This window comes from Nuphar pumila, chromosome 2 (assembly GCF_984573655.1).
Source record: "Nuphar pumila chromosome 2, dmNupPumi1.hap1.1, whole genome shotgun sequence".
Taxonomy (NCBI): Eukaryota; Viridiplantae; Streptophyta; class Magnoliopsida; order Nymphaeales; family Nymphaeaceae; genus Nuphar; species Nuphar pumila.
In genome coordinates, this window is record NC_143250.1 from 17,088,214 (window position 1) to 17,114,118 (window position 25,905).

Here is a 25,905-nt window from a genome sequence, read left to right on the forward strand (position 1 = left end):
TTCTTCAAAGTCTCTGTAATTTCTTTCTTTTGAATCTTGCGCATGAAGTCACGATTCATCTCATGAAAAAGAATGGAGAAGTCTCCAAGATCCTGAGCATGACTTCCATTAAATAGCTTATCAAAATAATCTTTCTATCTCTCATTAATCTCCTCATCTTTGACTAAAACCCTTTGTGTTTCATCTTTGATACATCTAACCATACTCAGATCCCTCGATTTCCTATCTCTCATCTTTGCAAGCCTATAAATATCCTTCTCGCCCTCTTTGGTATCCAACTTGTCATAAACCTCCTTATATACCTTATCCCTCGCGTTTCGAACTACTTTTTTAGCTTCCTTCTTTGCTATCATATACTTCTCCAAATTCTCATTATCACGACTCTTAGATTTTTATAATACTCTCTTTTAACCTTAATAGCTAATTTGACATCCTAAATCACCATGATGTATCCTTACCTAGCGGTGCACCGCCTTTAGACTCACTCAATACCTCCTTAGCCACCTTTCTCATGCCACCCGCTATCTTATTCCATATTGATTATGAATCCTCCTCGAGACACCAATCAGCTTCCTTAACTACCTGCTCTACAAACATTCCTTGTTTAGCTCCTTTCAGTGCCCACCACCACAAAGTTATATCCAATACCAAGAAATTAAACTGGACCCAAGGGAGCCTAACCAATCCAACATCGGCTTGTATAAAAAAGAGAAACCTAAACTAAAAACCCTAAAGATTTCTCCTTCCCATGTTCCTTCCTATTCCTTCTCCCTTTCTTCCTGTTCCTTGGTTCCTCTTCTTTCTGCCTTTCCTTCCTTCTCTTTTCATCTTTCTCCTCTTTCGTCTTCTCTCGTATGATCAAGCCCCCTCTCCCTCCCATACTGAAAATGTCCCTGATTCCAAAGAAAATCCGCCAATACTCGGTAGTACAGAATTTGGGGATTTTCCAAAATCTTTTCCAGAATGCATTCATTATCCAAGAGTTTTGGATAATGATGTCATTTTTATTAAAGAATAATAGCCCATTATTCTTTCATTTTTTTTTTTGAAATATGGATTCTATAAATATTTTAAAATCAAAATGAGTTTCGAAAAGAAACCCAAATCTAACAAAAATATACTCGATTTGATTTTAGTTGTTAAATCAAATCAAGTGAAACTTCATGGGCTGGTTGCTGTTTTAGAAAAATACCTCAAAATCAGTTTTTTTTTAAATCTTAAAAATGAAACAATCTGAAGGTAAGGTATTTTGTGATAAATTAATACTATTTTAATGTTTTCATAGCTACCATTAAATCCCCATAAAAAAGTGATATTTTCAAATTATGGACCAGATTGGTGACTATGGTGTACTACATCTTCATGCACACGTATGATACACGATGAAACAAAGACCACCAGATCATGCACAAGCTGCAAGATAAACAACCATCAATAAAACACAAATGAACATTAGTGAAAATTATCATTGTTTCATTTATAGAACATTTTCATAGGCTGGAACATATAGAAAAAAAATTGATAATGACATAATAGCCAGAAATAAAAAAGAAGTAAATGTGCATTCCTTGTGCTAGTGACATTACATAAACAAACATAAATATGGAAAAAAATGATACTGACATAATAAACAGAAATGAAATAGATGTAAACATGCATCCCTTGTGCTAACGATATTAAGTAAACAAACATAAATATGATGAGAACAATGGCAATAAGAGGAGAAGTTCTTACCAGATCAACATTTGGTATATCCAGTCCACGTGCAGCAACATCAGTTGCAACTAGTATATTGAAGCGACCATCTCGAAATCCTGAAAGTGTCCTTTCTCTCTGGTTTTGTGATATGTCACCATGCAAAGTTTCACATTTAAAATTATGAGCCATAAAATATGCGAGTCTGTCTGCATCACGCTTTGTTTGGGTAAAGACAATACATTTCCCATCTTTCGCGTGCTCCTAATAGGTAAAAAAGCATAAGCAGGATGCGTAAAGAGAAAGGTGGAACATAGTAATCTTTTTAAGCAGTTTATTCCAAAGAGAAACATAAGCAAGGTTTGCAACTATGGCCAAATAACAGCTGCGCAAATTCATTTTCAATGAATAGGCTTGGCTCAAATTTGCAGGTTAAATAGTTTTTGATGCAGCATAAAACAAAATAAACTAAAGAAGCAACATAAGTAAAAATTGTTTCTTAGACAAGTTAATGTATCATTTTAGAAATTTTTTCAATTATTTCATGGAGCAATATCCACATGAGTATCTCGGCCCTCTTTCATTATTTACACTACAGAATCCTAGTGAACAAAGTGACATTCATAAAGGAACCATAATATGTTCTCCATGTCTTCACTAACCAGCAAAATGGGCACAACCAGTGCCAGGGGAACAGACACTAGTGGAGTGCATCAGCCAGATATGACTTCCTAAGCTTGACAATATAACATTAAAACAGGATGATGATGAGATACTCCACCAAGGGTAAACCAATTACCTGTAGCTAATGCCACGTCATTGATAATAAGCATATTATGAAAACCTGGGGAATCATCAAGCAACCTCCTAGATGACTAGACGGCACACATCTACCTTAATATAATCATTTTTTTAGGTTTTAATTATACATGATCAGCATCATATATGAGAATTATGATTGTACAGATGGAGTTTTATTTGCTGTATCTGTACATGAACCTATTCTCATGTCAGTTTTCATTACGATAAAGTCTTCTAGCTTCTTTTTCCATGGCTAGGTCAAGGGAAAAAATGCTCATCACCAACTGCACAATGGCAGGCATCCGGTAAGCACAACCATAGGCAGGAAGGCGAAGTCTTCTAGCTATTATAATTAGTTTTTACTATAGATTTGTGTTATTGTTTTTACATCAAAAGACTTTATTACTCTATCAATATCACAAAGTTCACAACTAAGTCTATTTGTGACAATTGATTGATGAATTGGAACCGTAGTAATTATCTGATTGTGATGCTTGATATACTAGCTTAATGACTCATAAATATGATGAATTGACATTAAGTAAATCATGTTTTTTGATATTTGGATATTGGTTATATCACCAAATGTTACCTAACTGTTCCTCATATATTAAATGTTTTAACCCTTGTATACAAAAGTTTCTGTTCATATAACATGTACAAAATGCCAACCAAATATCTGGATTGACTCAGCCAAGTCTTCAGTCAAGACCGAACATGTTAGGCCACAATTCATACGGCTTTCAAGCCCTGATAACAAGGTCTGTGTTTGGTTAAACTTTAGAGTCTTTAGACCCTCCTTTTACAAACACAAGATAATTCTGATGCTGGCCAAATTACTCACAATGCAGGACATTCTTATAAAAATGATATTTGTGGAACAAGGAGGTGACTTTTAATTTCTTCAGAAAAAGGAAAATGCTGTCATTTTACTGGAAAAGTGGCAAAAACTAACGCTACACAGAAAGCACTTTGTCATCAAACAACCTATAAGTAATAAAATGACTGAAATATAACTTCCCAACGCAAATAATTTAAAAGTGCACCAAAACAAAAACAAAACGCATACTGTAATCAAATGTCCAAGAACTGATGGCTTTGAATACATGTCCGATGCAATGGAATATAGACTGATTCCATCAGCCAACTTTTGATCAGAATCACCAACCTGCAGGAAAAATTGACACCAAGTAAGTCCACACAAAACACATCATACCGCTTCCCATACAAATGAAATATGAATATGCACATACAAGACATTGGACAGCTCTTCAAAAGAAGCCTAGTTTCCAGAGCCAAAACACTTAACCTTGGACCCGATATGTAAACTTAAAAAGAAAGAAGCACACTTTATTTTAAAGGTACAGGCAGAGAAGAGGCATCACGAGAAGTTCAATGATAATAGAAGGATAATCAGAATAAAAAGGGGCAAAATATAATGCTTACAAGATCAATGACAACTGGATTCTTCAGATACTTCTGAGACAGCTTTCTTATCCAACTCGGCATTGTAGCAGAAAACATCATGCTTTGACGGTTCTGGGGCAATTTTTCCAAAATTATCTCTACATCTTCATCAAACCCCACTGCAAGCATCTGATCAGCCTCATCCAAGACAACAAATTGCACTTCTGACAAGTTCAGTGCACCTCTCTTGAGTAAATCAATAATGCGTCCCGGGGTCCCAACAACAACATCCACACCATAATCAAGAGTCCTCATCTGAGAAGATATGGGAACACCTCCATAAACACATATTGTATCCAAGATAGGTGCCGACTCCCTGAATTCTTTTTCAACCTGGCGAGCAAGCTCCCTTGTTGGAGCCATAACCAAGGCCAGAGGATTTCGTCCACGCCTGTAGATCAGCAAAAGGGGGAAGAAAGGAAAAGAGCATCTCAGCAACTAATAGTAACAGCAAGAATTGGAAACAGCATCTAAAATCAGTGATGGAAACTATGAAAAATAATAATGTGATATTGATGAAAGGAACAAACCCATGTTTTGCATTGAATTGTATGATCCTGTCCATGATTGGGATTCCAAAAGCCAATGTCTTCCCTGTTCCGGTTCTGGCACGACCAATCATGTCACGCCCTTGCATTGCCGGTTCCAAAACAGCTCTCTGATGCACACATAGATGGCCAACATCAACAGAAAAGAAAAGATGATGAACTTGGATTGAAAAGTATAACACACAGAACAATAATTGTAATTCCCTATTCTATAAAGACAGGTACCCAAATAGCTAGAAACTCTTACATCAACACTTTTTTATCAGTAACTGAAAATAACTACTTGCCACAATTCCAAAACCAGTGGACAGCTATATTACATGGATACCGATGTGGGAACGGGACATGGAGCAGATACACTTGGTACGACACAGCAGTTCTAAAAAACTAGGACACATAGGCAGCCATCCAGACCTACATGCACGTTCAAGAGTTTGCACCCAAGATGACAATCATATATATATATATATATATATATATATATTATGTATGTGTGTGTATTAAGATGATATTCATGTTTTATTGATTTAGTTAAGTATTGTATATATATGCATGTGTATGTGTGTAAAATTGTTAATCTAAATCAATAAAACATGAATATCATGTCAAGCACAAACTCTTGAACAATCTCTAAAATACTACAATTGAAAACATCAAATAATAAAACTAAGTTAAAATCAAAATGTAATGTAATTGATGACAACTTTTAAAAGAAAAGGAACACAAGTGAATAAAAACTAAGTAATCATAATCATAAAAGGAAATAGCATTGTGTCCATGATGTGTTCTGATGTGTCTGAGTGTCGTGTTGCCAAAAGATATGCATGATAAGTGAAGTGTCTGTGTGATGTGAGTGGACAAAAAATGAAGTTATGTTAGTTCTTCACCAATTTTTTTTTCTTAAGAGCATCGATAAACAAGAGTACCTATCTTATCAAAAGCGGGATTAGGCAGCTGATTGGTCACCTAGTCAGCCTCGGCACAGACTCAACACCTAGGCCATGTGGTGAGGAAAGTTATGCATTTTTTTAATTTAGTATGAGGGGTGGAAAAGGCATAAAACCCTAACACCCACCCCTGCATCTACCACCCTCCCTCTGTTTTTTACAGATATATATATATATATATATATATATATATATATATAAATATATATATATATATACTTTATGCATATATATATCTATAATTATAAAGAAAATATATGATGGTTTTGTACCATGATACCATATGGTGTTGCACAATCATTTATATGGATGTAGCCACAAAATGTTAGGTCTAACTGTACAGATGTGTTTAGCATAATTTGTTTACTATATTAGGAGGTTTTATCATGCCTAATACACCACAAGATTCAATTTCTGAGATGTTGAAAAGTCAACAGTTCACTATTCATGAAATTAAGGGTGGTTCACAAATGGTACAAAACATCACGTTGGAATCAATTTTAATATATGAAAATAGTAAAATGAGCATGCTAATCATGATCCAAAGATTCCATTTTGTTTTTGGAGATAACATAAATGAAAATCAAGTGAGCACCACCATAGGTTATGGTGATTAAATACCACAATAGAAGCACCTGTAATTATATATCTATCTTTTATGCATATATATACATATATATAATATATAGGGTTTATATTTGGTACTAATGAAGGTATGGAACTATTGAGCTAGAAATCATAGATGCAAGCTGTATCGCCACAATCTGACCACATAGATATGTTCAGCATGGTTAGTTTACTTGAGATTGAACCTTGGATCATGTCTTTTCAATGTAAAAATGAGTCTTTGGGCTGTGAAATTTTGGTACATTATGGGCCATTGATTTTTCAAGCCCTTGAAAAACTCGGTTACATGTCACAATCATATGATTCAAAACCCATTTCCTACTAAACAAACATTGTAGATCACATCCATAAGGCCTGAACTACAAATAAGTCCAAAAAATATGAAATAAAGGTGATTTCTATTAAATAGTTTCCTACCTTCATTAGTACGAGATATTTACCCATACATATATAAGTACATACATATATACATTTACATGTTAAAACATAAATATAAATATATATATTATATATTTGTTTTTTTCATATGACAGTTACATGTATGTATATATGTATATAAATATATATAGGTATATATATATATATATCTGTTTTTAACTTTTTTACATATGTATCATATGCATATATAACACCTATATCATTGAAGGTATTTGCTCGGCGAGGCTATTTCTCAGAGAGAGATTTTCAAAAATTGGGAAATCAAGTTTTAGATGGTTTTAAAATATAAAAGAAACAACAAAAATAGAAATTGCATGCTTAAAATATTAAAAAATGAGTTTGTTCCCAAAAATATCATGATATTATCGTGATAATAATAATATCACGATATTTTATGTATCGGCGATATTTTGAAAATATCGCGATAAATTGCAGATAATATCGGCTGACTTGATATAGCCAATATTATCCCGATATTTTCAAAATATTTGTGATATAGGTGACACTGATATATATATACATATATACATTATATATATATATATATATATTCTGTTCTTTAGATTTGTGTGTAATTATGCATATACCAACTATAGGCCGACTAGCCCCCCACCTAGACCATTTAGGAATCCACCGCATTGGCGCCAACTAGAGCTTTTGACTACATAGAAGAGTATTCAAACCGAGGAGATGATTTTTAGGAAACTACTCTTTTTGAAACAAAAGAATAATCAAATATTGCCATTTGTGAAATATGTGAAACACCCAAACAAAGCTTAGTTGTCTAACACAAATAATCCACATGATCATTTTAAGGATGACAGAGCCATTCAAAAAAGACTTATTTTCTGGATGCTCCACTTCCATAAATATATGAGATTTATCTCCCTTGCATACACTACCATGTGATATTCGTTACACCATAAAAACTTCCAGCAAGTAGTCTTATGTAGTAAGGATACATATAACAACCAAATATAAATACATCAACAAATTTACTGAAAGGAAAAGACAAAAACTTACAAATTACTGAAGAGAAAAGATGAAAGTTATGATTGTATTACTTCATGTTAACCTATCACATAGTTGTTCAAGTTGTTAAATTAAAGAGGAAATTCTAACAGAAAACAAGAATTACATAAAGCCTTGTTATCTAGAAGAGAGAATGGAGGAGAAGAGGGCATTGTTACTCGATCACAATAAATGATGCAAACTCTGGTCTCAGGTGACAAGACCCGATGCATGTGAGATGATTCCATTTTCTATTGCCAGTAATTCTGACATGGATTTAACTCTAGATTTTAGAAGGCTGAGCTAATCCTCATCCAATATGTATTCTGAACCATACAAAGTCAGCAACAAGGTAAGACAATGTTATCAGTATCGTATTGTATCATACGATAAGATGTGGTGCATCGTAGTATCGCTAGCCCATGAGATATGATATACCCCCTTGAATAGGAAAATGCAATGTATCGGACCGTATTGCACCGTATCATACAATACACGCTGTATCGTAAGATACAGCTATTTTTTCATAACTTTTGTTGAAATTTTACAGATAATCTATTTTGGGTCATTTTTCACTTTTAGTAACAAATTTTTACATAAATAAGGCTTTAGTAGAGTCCTATTCACTTATTTCATAAGCTATGGGAACAAAAAAGTAGAAATTTCTTCTTAATTTATTGTGAATAGTGAAGACAAGAAAGAAGAGAAGTATAATTATGGAAGAGCACACATTATTCAACTTTTTGGCTTATTGTAATTAGTGAAACTAATTAGTGAATGACATTATGAAACTTCTTTGTTTTAATGCTTATTACTTATGAAATGACCTATTGCTTTCTTTCATTTTTTTTATTTTTTAATGTTTAATTTCATACTCTTTTGATATATGTAATGGATACATTATTATAACATCATACTTATAGCTTTAGTGACAGTTGCTACATATTTATTCATGCCCAATTTATTTCATAAGTTTACTTGATATTGATGTTTGACTACTTAAATGTGTTTTATTTCTGTTTGTGGTTATTTTTAATTTTTTTTATAGTTATTTTAAATTTTATTTTATTTTTAAATTATGTGATTGTTTTGTTAGTTGTTAGTTTGTTACAATACAGTTTCGCATATTATAATAGTACATGTGTACGTTTAATTGTTCATAATGCTTAAATCTGATTTTTTTAGTACATTCTATAATTTTTTCTAAATTTTTCTGATTTTTTGGAAAAAAAATTAATTTATTTTTATTTTTATTTTTTATAATTTTTAAAATGATTTTTTTATCTTGCAATATGATATGGTACAGTACAATACACCCGTATCGGACCCTTCCTATACGGGTTCCGATACAATAATTACAACATTGGGTAGGAGGGTGAACCTTAAGTAGAGATAGAAGCATGTGTTAGAGATGGTGATAGTAGCCACTCTTTCAAGCCTAATCTTCTTGGCATCTAATAGAGAAAAAAGACACAAAGTTGCATTTCTTGAATATATGGAAGAAATCCCTTAAAAGAGGGGCATATAGGTCTCAAAAGGACAACTTTTTCCTTTCACATTCGCTTGTTCAATGTACCTTCAAGGTTTCTGATACATGCATGGGCCGAGGGGTTCAGACACGTAAAGGGTTAAGAGTAAACTAGGTCAACTCGAGTAGACAGGGTAGTTGGATACAGAAAGGGTCTGAGAGAAAAACCAATTCTCCCCATTGGTGCAGCAGAAAATCTGAAATTTGATGGGCGGGCAAACACCTTAAGGTATGTTCGATTCAAATTTCAGGCTCAGAAGACATGGGAACAGGGAGTTATGGATTTTTCAAGTTGCTGGAAAATTCAGTACAGGACAGAGGCAAGCAGGTTAAGGTTCAAGCAATCCAGTTTGTAAGATTTGGTTTTGGGCGCTGAACTCAGTTGGCTCTGAATTTTAGAGGGTTGACTAAGGACACTGAAGCACCTTAAGTCCAAAATTCAAAATTAGACTCCCTACGGTTTTGTTTAGGGTATTTTTTAAAGTCTGATGGGTTTTTCAGGACCATAGGGTTTAGGTAGGTTGGATTTAGTTACCACAGGTTCAGACTAGGTTTGGGTGGTTAGCAAAGGGGACTCGGACCTACTCAGACCTCAGGGACCACGTGAAAGTTCTCAACGACGTTGAACTCGCTGGATAAGATCCGATGCTGTAATATCATGTGTTTTTATACTTAGTTAAATTTAGATACTCTTGAAATTTTGGCTAAGTGTTGTAGAAATATTGGTAGAACCCTCGATGTTAGGGTGTGATAATTGAGTCTGGGTTTGGCTCAAGTCTCATTGACAAGACCTAAACGAGCCAACTGAAGTGATAAAAAGTTTTACTTTTAACTTTTAAAATCGAGCGAAATTCGGGTTAAATTCAGGCAAAATTTAAAGGCAAAAATTGAATTATATATTGTTAGATGTGCCTCAAAATTCTGAGTTTAACGATATTTGACTTTTCTGAATTCGGGCTACGGCTGGCCCGAAAATCGCAATTTTTTTTAAAAAGCTCGTCTCAAAGGGATCGGGTCCGGGTTTGGATCTTACTGGATTCATATGATCCAAATTAATATGGATCTTAACTTAATCCAAGACCCATATTAATTAGGATCCAATCCAGCTTAGGATCCAGGTGAATTTTGAATATAGATTTGGATCTTTGATCCAGATCCAAAATCCAGACCTAATGAAATTAAAGTTTTAAAATCAGAATAAAGGGTTAATTTGAAGATATTTAATGTTAAAAAGACTCCCAAAGGGATAAGGCACCCTCTGAAAATTTTTGGGTAATTATTAAATAATTAATTATTTTAATATTAAAATTAATAAATTCTGAAATTTATTAGATGAGGTAGTTAACTAATTAGGGTTTCTAGAAGAGTCCGTAGTTACCATGAAATAAAAAGTAAAAATAAGGTAAGTATTAAAGAATAAGGAAAGAATAAAGAAGTTGGAAAAAGTCAACAAAAAAAAAGTTGAGAAAAAGTAGGAAAGCGGGATTGAAGATAGAACAGCCCCCCTTAAGAGACCCTAGAGGGGGTGTCACCCTCTAAGGACTCCTCTATTATATAAACTCAAAAAAAAAAGGAGAGAAACAAAGAAAGAGGAAAAGAGAGAGAGGGAAATCGTGGGAGAGGAGGAGGAAAGGAAAAGAAGGAGAAGATCCATCTCCTTCTTCGGCCGTCCGGCGATTTCTCCGATCTTTTTCTAATTCCAACTAAGGTACGGGCTTCTTCTCTTAATTCGAATGGAGAAGAAATAGCATAAATTAGTTTCATGTAATGTTTTGGTGAAAAAAGATTAAGAGTAAGGAAAAGAAAAAGGGAAATCTGATTTTGTGCGTACATGTAAATAAATATAGAATGACATTTATATATGTATATATAGATTTATTTTTCTTTATAAATAAAGGTTCCTCTTGTGCATCAAGAAAATCAAAAGGAATATACATGTCGATATTCAGATTTAATGTTTTTAGGCATATCGATTTTTGTTTTTATGTTTTTGTGCTTATGTATGGCATGTATACCCATGGATGCATTAAGGATCTTTACTGTTCATGCCACAGATATATATATATATATATATATATATATATTGTTGTATGTAATGAAATTTCGTTAACATGCATATAGCCAACCATTTACTAGTCTGATTTAAATTTCGCATGTGGATACATATGCATATAAGATTATGCACTTTTAAAATATTTTGTGATTTTGGTTCTTTCGAATAGGTAGCTACGAAGATCTACTGAGTAGATGCCTCATGCAGACCCGGTCGGAACAATCCTTTGTCCATGCTCGCTGCTGATAGTGATGGCACGGTGAATGTGCATATACATATATATGAGAATACATACATATGTATATGTATATAAGGTTTGGTTCCCTAGATTGCAGTCACCAGTTGGGGTCAGATTTGACCCAAACCGTGTCTGCCGTGGGGTTCCATGTATATATATATATATATATATATATATATATATATATATATATATATATATATATATATGAATGGAGTTCCGATTTTTATTCTAAGATGCATACACAGTTTTTGTTCAAAGTGAGCGTGCTTAAATTCCATATATATGCAGTCTTGAGATTCATCATGCATCGATTCTGATTTTAGTAAGTATGTTCATTTTCGGTGCATGCAGTCTTGATTATGTATCTAAGATTCAGCCCAGCCGACTGTCATCGGCTGGGGGCTGTGAGCAAATACATTCAGTCAGCCAGCAAACATCGGCTAGAGCTGATGATAGTGATTTTTTTTTGCCCAGCCGACTGTTATTGGCTGGGCGGCCAACTAACATCGCTGATGCTGCCACGTAAGCCAGCATCAAATAATCCTTGAACTTCCATTTGTGATGTGTTAACATAGGCCTGTCATGATTTATGAATGTACAAAAGTTTTACATATCAAATATCCAGATTTGCACAGGATAAATGTTCAAGTTTTTACCTGTCACATATGCTGTTTATTACATGCTAAATATTCAGATTTCTATATGTTACATGTTCAAAATATTACATGTATGTCCAGATTTAAACATGATAAATGTTCAGAATATTATATATTAAATGTCCACAATTGCACTTGTTAAATATTCAGATTTGTACGTGATAAATGGTTAGTTTTATTCTTGTTGAATATGCAGATTTGTGCATGTTGAATAGTCATACTTATGTATTTTTAGCCCCTGTCCAGATTGTGTGTTCCCATGCATACCTTCATGTGATTATTATGCATATTTCCATGTAATTGTTAGGAATATTTTGATATGACTATCATGCATAGTATGGTTCATGGGCATTGAAATTTCACTATAAGAGTATGCACTCTTGTGTTGTAAAAAGGTCATTGAAAGCAAAAATTATCATGAGATTTAGTACAATAATGACATAGATGTGCATAGTATGAACACTTGAATATTTGAAAGTTGCTTAGGTTGCATCCACTGTGCATACTTGAATGATATGCATGATACAACATGTTGTGTTCATACACTTATGAAATTTGTTATTCACGGAAATCCTTATTTTGTGAGTATGAATGTGCGTTTGAGAGCATAATTGAATGGTTGCATAAGTGGCATGCTCATTGTGACTTTTGCAGGTGAGCCACGAGCAAATGTTGCTTTACGTTTTTGTTGAATGCATTGCAAAATCTAAAAAAAAAAATTATTGGTCTTCTAAACTAAACTAATTACACTGTTAAATATGGTAATGAGCCAAGGTTTCATCTTGTGTTTTGCATGTTGATTTGTAAAACGAATATTGTGTAAAAAAACGGTATTTTGATAAAAAGATAAAAGAAACGAAACAGTTAATTAATGTTTCTTCATGTATGCTCTTTCTACAGTGTGAGAATCATGGATGGTGGTTTTGGAGAACCGTGAAGATACTAAAACTCTGTATGCAATTGTGCCTTGAACCCAACTAGGTGGTTCACCTCCCGGTCACGATTTTAGAGTGATTCCACTACTTTGCCTAGAGGTGGTGTGCAGACACAACTGTTGTTATTGGTATACCAAGAAAATGACATTTGTGGATGTTGATTTCCTTAATGTCCCAACATTAGATACTGAATTTTAATGTTCTGATGGATAGTGATGATTCCTGATATCGGTTGAGGGCCAAGTGTGGAACGCAGTAATAAGATACAATTGTGTATTAATCTACAACTGAGAATCTAACTTGAACTCGAGAATGGTTGTGCCCGTGTTTTAGTATCTGTGGGTTTTAATAAAAAGTGTAATTAAAATTGTGTGCATTTAATAGGGTCATACATACAAAAAAAACTCTGATAAAAGATAATAAGTTACTAATGCATGTACATAGATATCATGCATAATCTTGTTCTGCATTAGATCATGCATCTTTATCTGTTCTCTTCATTGTAGTATATTGATGTTGCATGATGATTGTTCTCTAATGCATAAATGGCTAATTGGATTATGAATTTGTTGTACATGTATTCCTCTATAATGTTGCATAAATTTGATTTATGTTCTTCTTGTTTATTTGATTCATTAGAAGAATTCGTACGCAGAATCTATGATTCTGACACCGTATATTTTATGTTATTTACAGCTTCTAATGCTCAGTGATCAGACGGACTGCCTTAGAGAACTACGAGGACAGTGCGACTACTTGACATTCTACTTTGGGGACAGAGTGTCTCTATATTTTGCTTTACTTGACATTTCTTTACTTATTGTTCTTAAACTTTATTGATTGATAAATAAAAGTTATTTTGGTTTAGATAATGGTGGTTGTGGATGTGTTATGACTGTAAGGCCCCGGGTCTCTGGGTTTGTTTCTGCAATTGTTTTAAAAAAAAAATCACTTTTCCATGGGTATGAGTTGGGGTCGTTACAGATACGCCAGGGAAGGCTTGGGACAGTTGGATCACATCGACATTACGAGCTTGGTGGCGTGAAGAGTGGGTTGGACCTTGAATAGCTTCTAAAGACCCAAGTGAAGCTCCAAACAACCTACAAAAGGACAAAAGGACAGGCAACCAAAGAGAAATGAGAGAAAGGCGAAAGCCAGAGAAAGATGAGATAGAGGAAAGAGAGAGAGAAAGACGTGAGATAAAAAGAGAGTTTCAATTTTGCATTCATGCTCAACAAGGAAAAATACAAGGCCTTATATAGGCATAGGAGGCCATCATAAGTTCTTTACACATTTCAGAAAATATTAAAAAGATCCTAATTTTGGTTAAGCCAACTTAAACTCTAAGTTGACTAGGCTATTTCTGGAATCCTCAACTCGAGAAATAGTCAAGCTTCTTATCGCTTCTTGCCTATTCTTAGAACCCACCTTCAAGAAGATTTCACGCCCCTCTAGCCTGATTAAAAATATGACGCCTCCTGGATGGCCCCATATGTGGACCCCACCAAGCCTAACTGCTCTAGCTCAGGGGACCCTGGATCTGATTCTACCTGATCTGTATCATTCTCTCTTCATTGAATTTTGCCTAGTCCACTAGGCAAGAATCCAGGATATCGCTTTCGGAGGTTATAGTCGAACTCCTAGGTTGAGCCATCATCACAAACAGAAAAAACATTCAATTTTGCTTCTTCTATTCATCGAGATAAAGCATCAACGTCATAGTTTTTCACACATTTCTTGTATTGGAGTTCAAAATTGTACTTTATTATTTTGGCAACCCATTTTTGCTGAAATGGGGTCGAGACATATTGTTCCATGAGATACTTAAGGCTCTTATGGTTGGTGCGGACAACAAAGTGCCCCCCAAGTAAATAGGGTCTCCATTTCTCAAGCGCCAATATAATAGCAAGCATTTACTTCTTGTATGTCGAGAAGGCCTTGGCACGGTTGGTGAGGCTTTTATGTATGAAAGTCAATGAATGGCCTTTTTTCATCAATTCTGATGTCACACGCATCAATCTCCACAATGAACTATTAAGAATTTCTAGTAAGGCTAGCATGAGAGCCTCGCATATGGCCTGCTTGAGCTTTTCAAAAGCGAGCTTGAACCTCTCCGACCATGCAAATGCATTCTTCTTCAACATAGTTTCTTACGAACCTTCGATAATACCCAGTAAGTCCAAGGAATTCTCTCAAGGACTTGATGGATGTGGGCTTAAGCCAAGAGAACATGGCCTTGATCTTCTCGGGATCCGTGCTTACTCCTTCGTCCATAAAATGGCGAAGGTAGGATACTCTAGGGTGTCCAAAGTTGCATTTGGACCTCTTGGCTATGAATTTGTGCTCCATTAGGGTGCACAGAACCACACTCACATGCTCTAAGTAATCCTCCCAATGTTGTGAAAATTGTTGAGGTGTAGCGAGGCGCTCCACCAAAAACCAAAGCGAGGTGTAAAGTGTAATCTTGAAAGCATAAAGCGTAAGCCTCAAATTTTTAATTTTTTTAACTTAAAAACTTTTTAAAAAATATTTTAAAATACAAATAAATAGAAGAAATGCTTTTTTTATTAAGCAATAACCAATAAAAAATAGAAAATCTCAAATAAATATCAAAAAATATGAGATTAACATGTAAAAGTAACATTAATGCAACAACTTGATCTATGTATCTAAGAAATAAAATATGAACATATAATAAAAAAGTAAGTGATAAAATCTCTAACAATAAAATTTCTTAACATCATGTCCGCATTAGGAAATACATATAAGAACTGACAATTTAACAGCCAAATGTTAATGTATTTGTCCAAAACTCTCCAAAATGAGAGTGTTACAATATTCACAAGTACAAATTAAGGACCCAAAAAAATATAGAAATGCCTATAGTCCTATGATATGAATTAAGACCTAGGCTCTTCTTGTGTCAAAATGCATTCTTATCTAGACAAAAGAGATTTCAGAATTAGTGTTGGTACTTCATAAAAATAAAAATAAATGCTAACATTAAAAAAATAATGACTAACATAAAAACAGAATGCAAAAAAAAAATAGAACCCGGAAGATATTACATGTCAGCAGAGAAAGAGAGGGAGAGGGAGAGGAAGAGAACAGTTCTTCTTCTTACTCCTTGTGTTGGCACTTAGCAAAAAAAAAATAGTGGCTAATATTAAAAAAATAACTAACCTAAAAAATATAAAAAACAGAACAAAAAATAGAGACTACCTATCGTCAGAGAGAGAGAGAGAAAGGAGAGGGCGAGAACAGTCTTCTTCTTCTTCCTTTTGGTAGAGAGAGACAGAGAGGAGAGAGAGGGAGATACTGAGAAAAAGAAAGAGAGATTGAGAGGGAGGAGAGAGCGAGATACTGAGATAGGAGGCCTTATAATCGACACAAAATCACCATGTATGGCCCTTCTTTCGCACCAAGAGCATTAGCAAAGAATAGATGCTCAAACTTGGTCGGATCACCACGGTATCAAGCATCTCCCGAACAAGTCTTTCGATCTTGTCTTTTCGGGAATGAGCATATCGGTATGGTCGGGCACTCACCGGTCCAGCACCCGAAATGAGGGTGATGTGATGGTTTTGAAATCTTTGGGCAGGTAGGGAGGTTGGTTCAACGAACACAACCTCGAATTCGACAAGAATCTCCTTCATTTCAGGAAGAACCTCCTCCACGCCTTCGTTGTTTGTTTGATTCTTCGCATTGATCATGCAAAGGAAGGCCTCTTGAGTAGCTCTATAAATTTTAAGAGCTTCCTCTGAGCCTACTTCATCTCCTCCCTTAAGTATATGGGCCTTTAGACATCGTTTTCACATCCTTGTCAAAACGCATCTCCATCTTGCTAAAATTCTACTTAACCTTTCCAAGGTTCTGAAGCCAACTCATTCCTAGCACCACATAAGTGCCTTTCATGGGCACTACATATAGATCCAATTTGAACTTGGATCCTTGGAGATCCAACTCCACATTGGGGCACACACTAGCGTATTTGAGATGGCTATCATCCCAAACCATAACATCAAAAATTGGTTGCTCCTTAGCATGGCAACCCATAGCCTGCACAAGGTCATCCTGCACAAAGTTGTGGGTCGACCCAGTGTCGATGAGCACTTTCACTTGTTTATGCAAGCGCCCTTTTACCCTCATGGAGTTTGGGACGGAGACACCAGCAAAGGCATGGTAAGAGATTTCATGTCCTTGTTCGTCTTTGTTTGTTTCACCAATGTCACACTCTTGTTCTTCTTCGCTCACCTTCGCTTTCACACACCACGTACATTCGTAGTGATTTACATTTGTGACCGGAAGCCCATTTTTCGTCATAATTATTGCATAAACCCTTGTTGCACCTATCTACCATTTGGATCTTCTTAATGAATTCAATCTTCACTTTGGAATTGAATTTTGTTTTGGCTCCCTCTTCCTTGCTTGGTTTGTGGTTTCCCGGCCCGTCGGGGGGTCGACTAGGTCTTTTTACAAAGGATGACTTCTTTAATCTTTCTTTCACCACCCTAGCATTCATGAAGCACTCTTCTAGGGTCTGGGGTCCAGAGTCATTAGCACGACCTATATGTCATCCCTAAGTCCTCCCACGAATGCACCTATCAAGGCAGTTTTAGACCAATCCAAGCACATGGTACATAGGTCATTGAATTCCGCTTGATATTCTTGGACAGACCCCTTTTGCTTGATGTCTTTTATTTTTACATTATGATTCACGTAGGGTGAGGGTCCAAACCTCCTTAAGAGTTCTTTTTCGAACTCGAACCAAGTAGGTGTCTCATGGTAGTGCTCACACCACTGGAACCACCTTAAAGCCTCACCATCGAGGTGAGCTATGGCGCATCCTAATTGTTTTGCGGGGAGAATTGATTGGCTTACAAAGTATTGTTTGGCCTTATACATCCAGTCTTGTAGGTTCTTTCCCGTGAAAGTGAGAAACAAAATTTTTATCGGTCGCGAAAGTGAAACGCCAAAATTTTGCATTCTTGGGCCTATTCCCTGCTCTCCCGAGTGCGGTCCAAGAATGGACTTTCGTGCATCCTCGTCTTCTGAATTGGCATGCTCCTCGCAGAAACCTCTTCCATGGTTAGCGGATAGGAATTGTTGTCGCACTTCTTGGAAGCTCCCTTTGAGTTGTTGCAGCATATTCGTGATTTGTTGGAGGTTGGCCTCGAGACCCAATATGTGGATTTCAATACCACTGACCTTGGTGTTGACCTCTTCGGCGAACTTGTTGATGAACTCGAGATTCATCTCCGATGTTTGGTCCTTGGTTTTCTTAGGTCGCATGGGATTTCGCTCTAATATCAATTGATGTGTACGTGGGCCGAGGGGTTCAGACACCTAAAGGGTTAAGACTAAACTGGGTCAACTCAAGATGGCTGGGTACCAACAGGGTACAACAACAACAACAACTACGCCTTCATCCCAAAACAATTGGGGTCAGCGATATGAACCAAAAAAGAAATTCATTTTGGGTCTTCCACAAGAATCCTTTTCCTCTAATCATTTCTATCCAATGCCATGTCCTCGGTGAGGTTCAAAGCATTCATATCCTTTCCTATCATCTCCATCCAAGTCTTCCTAGGCCTACCCCGACCTCTTTTAACTAATATATTTTCCCATTTCTCCAACCTTCTAACTGGAGCATCATTAGGCCTTCGCCGAATATGTCCAAACCACCGTAAACCAACAGGGTCTTGGAGAAAAATTGGTTCTCTCAATTGATGCAGCAAAAAAAATCACAAATTTGGTGGGGTGTCTTCGGACATCTTAAGGTAGGTTCGATTCAAAATTCAAGGTTAGAGGACATAGGAACAAAAGAGTTACGAATTTTTAAAGTTGCTAGAACATTCAAGACAGGACAGAGGCAAGCAGGTTAAGGTTCAGGCAGTCATGTTTGTAAAATATGGTTTTGGTCTATGTCACACGGACTCTTCTAACAGGGCACCACACACGCACCCAGGCGGGTGCGACACTTGGACACAGCTTCCTTTGTGTTAGGTGAAGTCGACCACACTGAGGTCCATTTCTATCCAAAAGTAGATTCAGTTAACCCTAATCAAGTCCATTTTTATCTATATTATATATATAAATACATAAATGCACACACATAAACATAGTGTTAACTTAAAACTGTTAAAAATTTTATATATATATATATATACCCTCCCCACACCCTCACACCCAAGTTTTTTTTAAGTGCCGCATCGCCGAACCGCACCCGTACCCGCACCTATGTGACATAGGTTTTGGTCATTGGGAACTCAGTCGGCTCTAAAATTTGGAGGGATGACTAAGGACACTCGGAAGCACCTTAGGTCCAAAATTCAGGACCAGACTCCCTACAGGTTTTTTAGGGACTGCAGGGTTTAGGTAAGCTGGATTTGATTACCATGGGTTTAGACTAGGTTTGGGTGGTTAGGGAAGGAGACTCGGACCTACACAGACCTCAGGGACTACGTGAAGGCTTCCCAACGAGGTTGAACTTGCTGGATAAGGTCTGATAAGCCACTACGAGCTTGGTAGCGTGAAGTCTGGGCTGGACCTTAGGCAGCTTCCAAAGACCCAACTGAGGCTTCCCACGACCAAAGGAAGGTCAGACAACCAGAGAGAAAGGAGAGATGGTTGAAGCCAGAGAGAGAGAGATTAGGATTGTATGAATAGCAGAGAAGCACATAAATCAGTTTTTGACAAACTACAAGGGTCTTCCTAATAAGATTGTTCGGATCATTAAGAGAAGCACATAAATCAACAAAAACCACGGAACTTATATGAATAGCAGAGCAACCAGCAAACAGTCATGTCATAGTACTCAAAAAGAAAAAACCCATTCACAAACTAAGGGCATCATCTACAACCACCTTCAAATTAAATGCTTGAATTTCTTTGCATATCACTACTAATTCATGATCTGGCATGTCCAGAATGAAAATTTTCATTCTCCATTCTATGATAATTTTAAAAGAATGTTATTAAAACTTGACTATGTAGAAACCTTCAGGTTGAACACAATACTTGACTATGCTTTCTCATTTGATGACCATCTTGCTCCTACTTTTTTCCCTTTTTGGTATTCTATAACAGTGAATTGGTACAATTTGCGCAGGCATGTAAATTATAACAAAAACACCACCTTGAAGCACAAAAAATAGAAGCATAAAAGCTTTTGTTTTAAAAACTTAACTGGTAAACAGTATCTCAAGAAAAAAAGAAGATTTTTTACTTTAACCTTGAGCACTAACTAATAGCTATTATATCGCGCATCAAATTGACAACTTTGATTCATCACTACCAATAGGTATCCTCAAACACTATCTTAGGCCGTATATTCTATGGCAAAAATCCAGGATTTACGCACCTGAATGGGGAACAGCTTGGTGATCCCCTTCTTCGCCAGTGCGGATACGATATCCTGCGAGATCCCCAGTTTCGAGATCTCCAGCCCATCATCGCCCTTCCTCCCGCTCGACCTCTCCTCGTCAGAGAGGTCGTCGACGGCGTAGTCGGCGGAAGCAGGCACCGACGACCGGAAATTCAAAACCTCCGGGCAGGTCCGAAATTCGCGGTAATCGAGCCGCAATCCGAGGGCATCGGTTTCCGTACAACGAGAGAAGCTCGGAACTCCGATAGGGTTCGGAGAAGGGACAACGGGGGGCGGGAAAGGGTCTAAGGAGGAGCCGAGAGAGATGAGAGAGGCTAGCGTTTTGCTCAGGAGGGACCCTGAGAAGGAAGGTTTGAGGGTTCTCCTGAGGAGGAGGGCGTTCATCATCTTCTTCGGCTCCCCCGCAGATGCTCATGCAAAACCCTAGAGATGGAGGGAGCGGTTGGGAACGCCGAGCCAGCGAAAGAAAGGGTTTTGGAAGAAGCGGGGGGTGAAGGTGAAATTACCGATGTACCCTTTCATTTACCGAGGCTGGGTTTTCAATGGATCTGGATTTCACGACCCGAATATGGATCCAGTCAAACATAAGTCTTGAATAGTTTGACCCTCGCTCACCACCTCTGATCGGTTAGTTTGGAAGAGAAGATCGGATCTCGGACATATCACAGTGGGGAAAGGCTCTAACCATGCCCACCTCAATTGATTTCATCCAACTGTCCCGCATGCAGGGTCCCCATTAAAAAGGCGATGATTTCATCATGACCTTTTTACCCATAGCAGCGGTTGTTGATCACCAAAAATGGAGAGTCGGATCCGGCTCCAGTTGGAACAGCTAAAAATCACAAAAACCCAATACAGAGTCCGATCCATTTGCATAGCTAAGTAGGGGGTGGTAGAGCATCTTTCCATTGTAATTTGGCTGATCATGTGATGTGCTCTTTTATTTGCTTAACGGGATCAGTCGGCCTCGTTTGACAAATGAGCATGTGTGGTTGACCTTGTGTCTTATCTCTTTGTTTGGTGAAGTGGATATGGTTTGGTTGGATGTCTTACCCAAAACATGACATTATTTTTTAACATTGTGGATTCAAACTTGGATGATCAAACCTTTATTAGATTGTAAAGGCCTGAAATTTAGAAGATATTCAGATCTAGTGGTCAAGATCTAGAATCCAACTTTAGAGCCTTAAGAGGGTCGATTGTGTGAGTCACTGTGACACCTTAATTTTTATAACCTGAAAAATAGTAAAAAAAAAAATAATGTTTTTAAAAAATTTTAACAAATAGCAGCAGAAAAACTCATAAGGTTTAAAAGTTGGCGTGCTACTTTTTCAATTTATGCATAACCATACAAATGTGGAAACTTAAAATAATTATATTTCATCTTGCATAAAATAAAACAATGTTCACAATCATGCAAAATATTAATTAAATTATCTATTGCCATAAAAATTAAATAATAAATTAGAGAGTGAAAATCTTGTAAATGTGAAGGAATGGTAGACTCGGTTCCCATCGCAACCTCCCGCCTTCGCATGTAAATTATTTCTCATTACCTGAAAAATATTAAACCATATAGGGTCAGACAAAACATATCTGACTAGAGAGAAATATGCTAAGTTTGTAAGATAGAGATTCAAAGCAGGAATTTCAATAGAAATTTCATAGTTTAGCATTTGGAATTAACTAAAACAATTACACAACTAATTTTTCATGTTCAAAATTTACAATTTTAACAAAAAAACATCAATTCATACATTAAAGAAATAAAATGTATGAGCAGTTAATATGCATGACTTACCATATGCAGAAGCCCTTCAATGCGTGCATATATTCTTATCTTTAATTACATTTTCATTCTTAAATGATGCATGCAATGCCTAACTAATGTACATACATATTAAGTTATCACTTATTAGCATTGTTGATACGACACAGTCTTGTATTCTTAGATTAGAACCATGGCTCAGGATGTGTTTTACATAAAAGGGTAGCTTTTGTTTGGCCAGGTCCATTCACCAGTATGGGGTGAGGGACGTTAATACGAGAGAGATTTCCAATATCTTTCAACCCGATACACCAATTTTCCTCATGAGTACCTTGCCTTCTGCACTGCAGTTTAATGCAGAGGTTTTCCCATAAAATTGTGAGAGGAAAGAAGCAACATTATGTGCTCGAAACATACTTATCCCATGAAGTTTTGTACCACCTGTCACTCTCCTAGCAAGTATCTTGAGTTTTAATGTCACATGATTATTTGATTACATACATATTTTTCATGCAGCATCAAAACTTTAGTCACTTTATGGGCAATGGATGCATTCTTATAAAGCATTGGAAATATTCACTTAATCATACTTGTAACATAAGCTTGAGCATATGCGTAGATGAAAATCTTATTCAATTTCCTCCTTCTGTTAACACATATGCATGTACATGGTCAATGCAATAAGAAATATAAATATGAGCATTCATCTCAGTGAAATATTCACATCATTATCATAATATGAGCATACTTGCAGCCAACGCATATTCAGAATTTAAAACATAAACTTGCATTCATTAGACCCTTTGATCCTTGATCTTAATGTGTAGGCTTTATTAACTATTCAGTTCATAGGCATATTCATATAAGCTTTTGCATAGGATCAGACCTGTATACTTATTTACATATTGCATGTTATTCAAAACAAAAAAATTTACTCAAAAATATGTGAACTATGCATAGGTCGACCCTCGATCCAAAGACCAGTCTTGATTTATAAAACCAATAACTCTAGCAGACTGTTATAGAGCTCACAAAATCATTTTTATATTCGGTAAACAGACCTGATATTTTCATAGTATAAAGAAAATTTCACTAGCTTTCCGTAGCCGCAAACTGTTCATAAAAAATTTTCCATATGAGAGAGTTATGAATATTTTAATGCAAACATGTTATATTTTGTTCTAACTGTCACAAAGTCGTGCTCAGTCAATGAACAGAGCCCAAAATTTTATAATAGATGCGAAATTTTGTTAGCTTTTTAACGCAACAAACCGTTCATCAAAACTTTTCTGGATAAGGGAGATACAAATATTTTATTGGTCGACGGTCATGCCAAAAAATTGAAATTCTGGGCTATGCATTTAGGTCGGGCCACCCGAGTCCGTACACACATGATTTATCTTGCATATTTTAAATAAATACCAGAATAAGATACATAGTTAAATCTGATATATTTTATCTGAGATAGATCATATTTTTTCTCAGCCTTTTGGCCAAAAAATATGCCTGATACGCATATGCTTTATTTTCTCAAGAATTAGTTTAGAAGAATACACAATAAATTAACTAAAATATGTAATTTTCATGAAATAAACTTTTTAAAAAATCTACAAAATTCATAGAATATCTAACAAATTATAATCTATCATAAACCATCAAATCTTACATGAATCCAACCACGAAATCCACTCTCTTTCTAAATTTATCAATTTATTTTATGAGAAACCTGATATTGCTAAAACCGCAATATCTCAAGATTTCAATCATAGAAATTCTTAAATTTTTTACAGAAGGTCTACAACAATATATCCTACCAATACAAATCAATACTTTTAATAAAATCATGGCATCAATCAAATATTTATAAATTTTACAAATTTCTTTTCGGAGAAGTCAGTTTTTGTAAAAAAATCGATTTCAAAAGGGGTTTTCTTTTGGGAAAAATGTTCTTTCTCCATGGATCTTTAGATCTAAGTCAAACCCATAGTTAGGAGGGTCTGATCATGGTCTAAACTCATGAAAAAACATTGAAATTCAAGCCAAGAACTTTGTTCTTGCAATAAAATCATAATTCACCCACCTATTGTTGCAAAAATGTTTTTCGTAGGATCCGACAGTTCTTTTTGCATGATTTGACCGATCCACACCTTCTACCAGCTAGAGAATCATATGTATGACTTTTGAACTAAATTTAAAATCATATATTTAATTTTTAAAAGTATATAGTTTATTATATTTTTTCAACCTTAATTTAACACTTAATTAAGTCTTAATTTAGATTTGAATCAAACTCAAATCTAATTATAACATTTTAGATATATTTATTAAATTTAAATTAAATTCTAAAATCCACAATCTAAAAATATACAAATCATTTACTTTCTTGTTTAGTTAAAATAAAATCTTAAGGGTGTTTCAAAATTTTCTAACCCATGCCTAAGGTTAAAAACGTGGTATTTGGATTTTCATAAGAGATTCTACATTTTTAACTCTTGCCATAGTTAAAAATATGGTTATTAGTATTTGAATGGTGATTTCAACTTTCTTTTGAATCCATGGCTATGATTAAAATATTGTGTTTGGATTTTCATAAGAGACTCTAAATTTTTTACTCTTGCCATTGTCAAAAATGATGTTTAAATTTTAAGGATATTTCAACATTTTCTAACACATGCTTATGATTAAAAATGTTGTGTTTGAGTTTTTAATAATGATTCTACATTGTTTTGACTCATATCCATTATGAAAAAAAAATAAAGAACAACATAAGCTCATACGGTGTTAAAATATGATTTTAAAACACTATGGTGCTAAACTACACATTTATGTAGTTTTAAAAAATACATAATTATGTTATTGATTTTAAAGGAAAGGAATATATACATATTCACGTATGTTTGCACATATATATATACACATATGGTGCAATGATACACGTTCACTTATATGGATAACACTTGTGTGAAAATGCGGTTCAGAACTTATACTTGTAGTCTCAAAAGAGTAAATTGGGTTTTGGCATTCCCATATGTTCATTTAGGCAACATGTATAAAATGAATGATGTGCACTAAAACTGCATATTTTGATTATGCTATGAGTGGTGCATGGTGCAAATGCCAAAGGATAATATGTTATGAATGCACAATGTTGGTGATTCATGCTCACGGGATTGTTTCTTGTGTAAAGCGTAATTGGTTCAAGAAACTTTTCAATATTTATGAATATGCAATTGTTACAATTACGCATATGAGTCATGTCATATTTATGCTTGATAGCTTGGGAAAGAACATGGGTGGGTTAAGGACCCGTAAGGTATGCAACGTTGTATAATTACAAATGCATACATCCACACTTGGTTGATCCCTCACTCTCATCGGCGAGACACTCATACAGGCTAAAGGCACTGGAGCAACATGAATGGGTTAAGTACATAATTGTGTCATCATATAACTATTACCCAAAGAGAGTATTTAGGTTACTAAGCCTTGTTTGCCTTATGAATGAAGGTACTTAGATTGACAATCATATTAATTAAGAAATACTTGTAACCCATTCACACTAATGGTCTATTGGTGAAGTAGATCTGTACAACTTCAAGTGACCCAATCATATGTAGATTCACCTACATGTTGTACTTCTTGTTTGGATGCAATGACGTATCTTGGGTCTCCAGTCACTCGAAGTTAAGGAGGACGGAGTTGTCCATGGGATATATTTCAACTACTGCAGATAGTTTGGATTGCAATTCATGTTAAATGTTAGAACCTTGCGGGTTTTCTCTTAGTCACCAACTGCCTGCTTG

General features: G+C 35.5%; 1 protein-coding gene across 1 annotated transcript in view; it reads right to left on the reverse strand.

The window, feature by feature from the left end:
• LOC149844900 (DEAD-box ATP-dependent RNA helicase 53, mitochondrial-like) overlaps positions 1 to 21,073 on the reverse strand; it is a 60,821-nt gene extending 39,748 nt beyond the window's left edge. The window contains exons 1-5 of the mRNA XM_089997384.1: positions 20,311 to 21,073; positions 4,494 to 4,621; positions 3,943 to 4,354; positions 3,566 to 3,664; positions 1,735 to 1,959 (exon numbers count right to left, since the gene is read on the reverse strand). Of these exons, the coding sequence (XP_089853510.1) occupies positions 1,735 to 1,959; positions 3,566 to 3,664; positions 3,943 to 4,354; positions 4,494 to 4,621; positions 20,311 to 20,721 (1,275 nt within the window). The 5' untranslated portion in view covers positions 20,722 to 21,073. The remainder of the gene's footprint in view (positions 1 to 1,734; positions 1,960 to 3,565; positions 3,665 to 3,942; positions 4,355 to 4,493; positions 4,622 to 20,310) is intronic.
• Between the last annotated feature and the right edge of the window lie 4,832 nt (positions 21,074 to 25,905).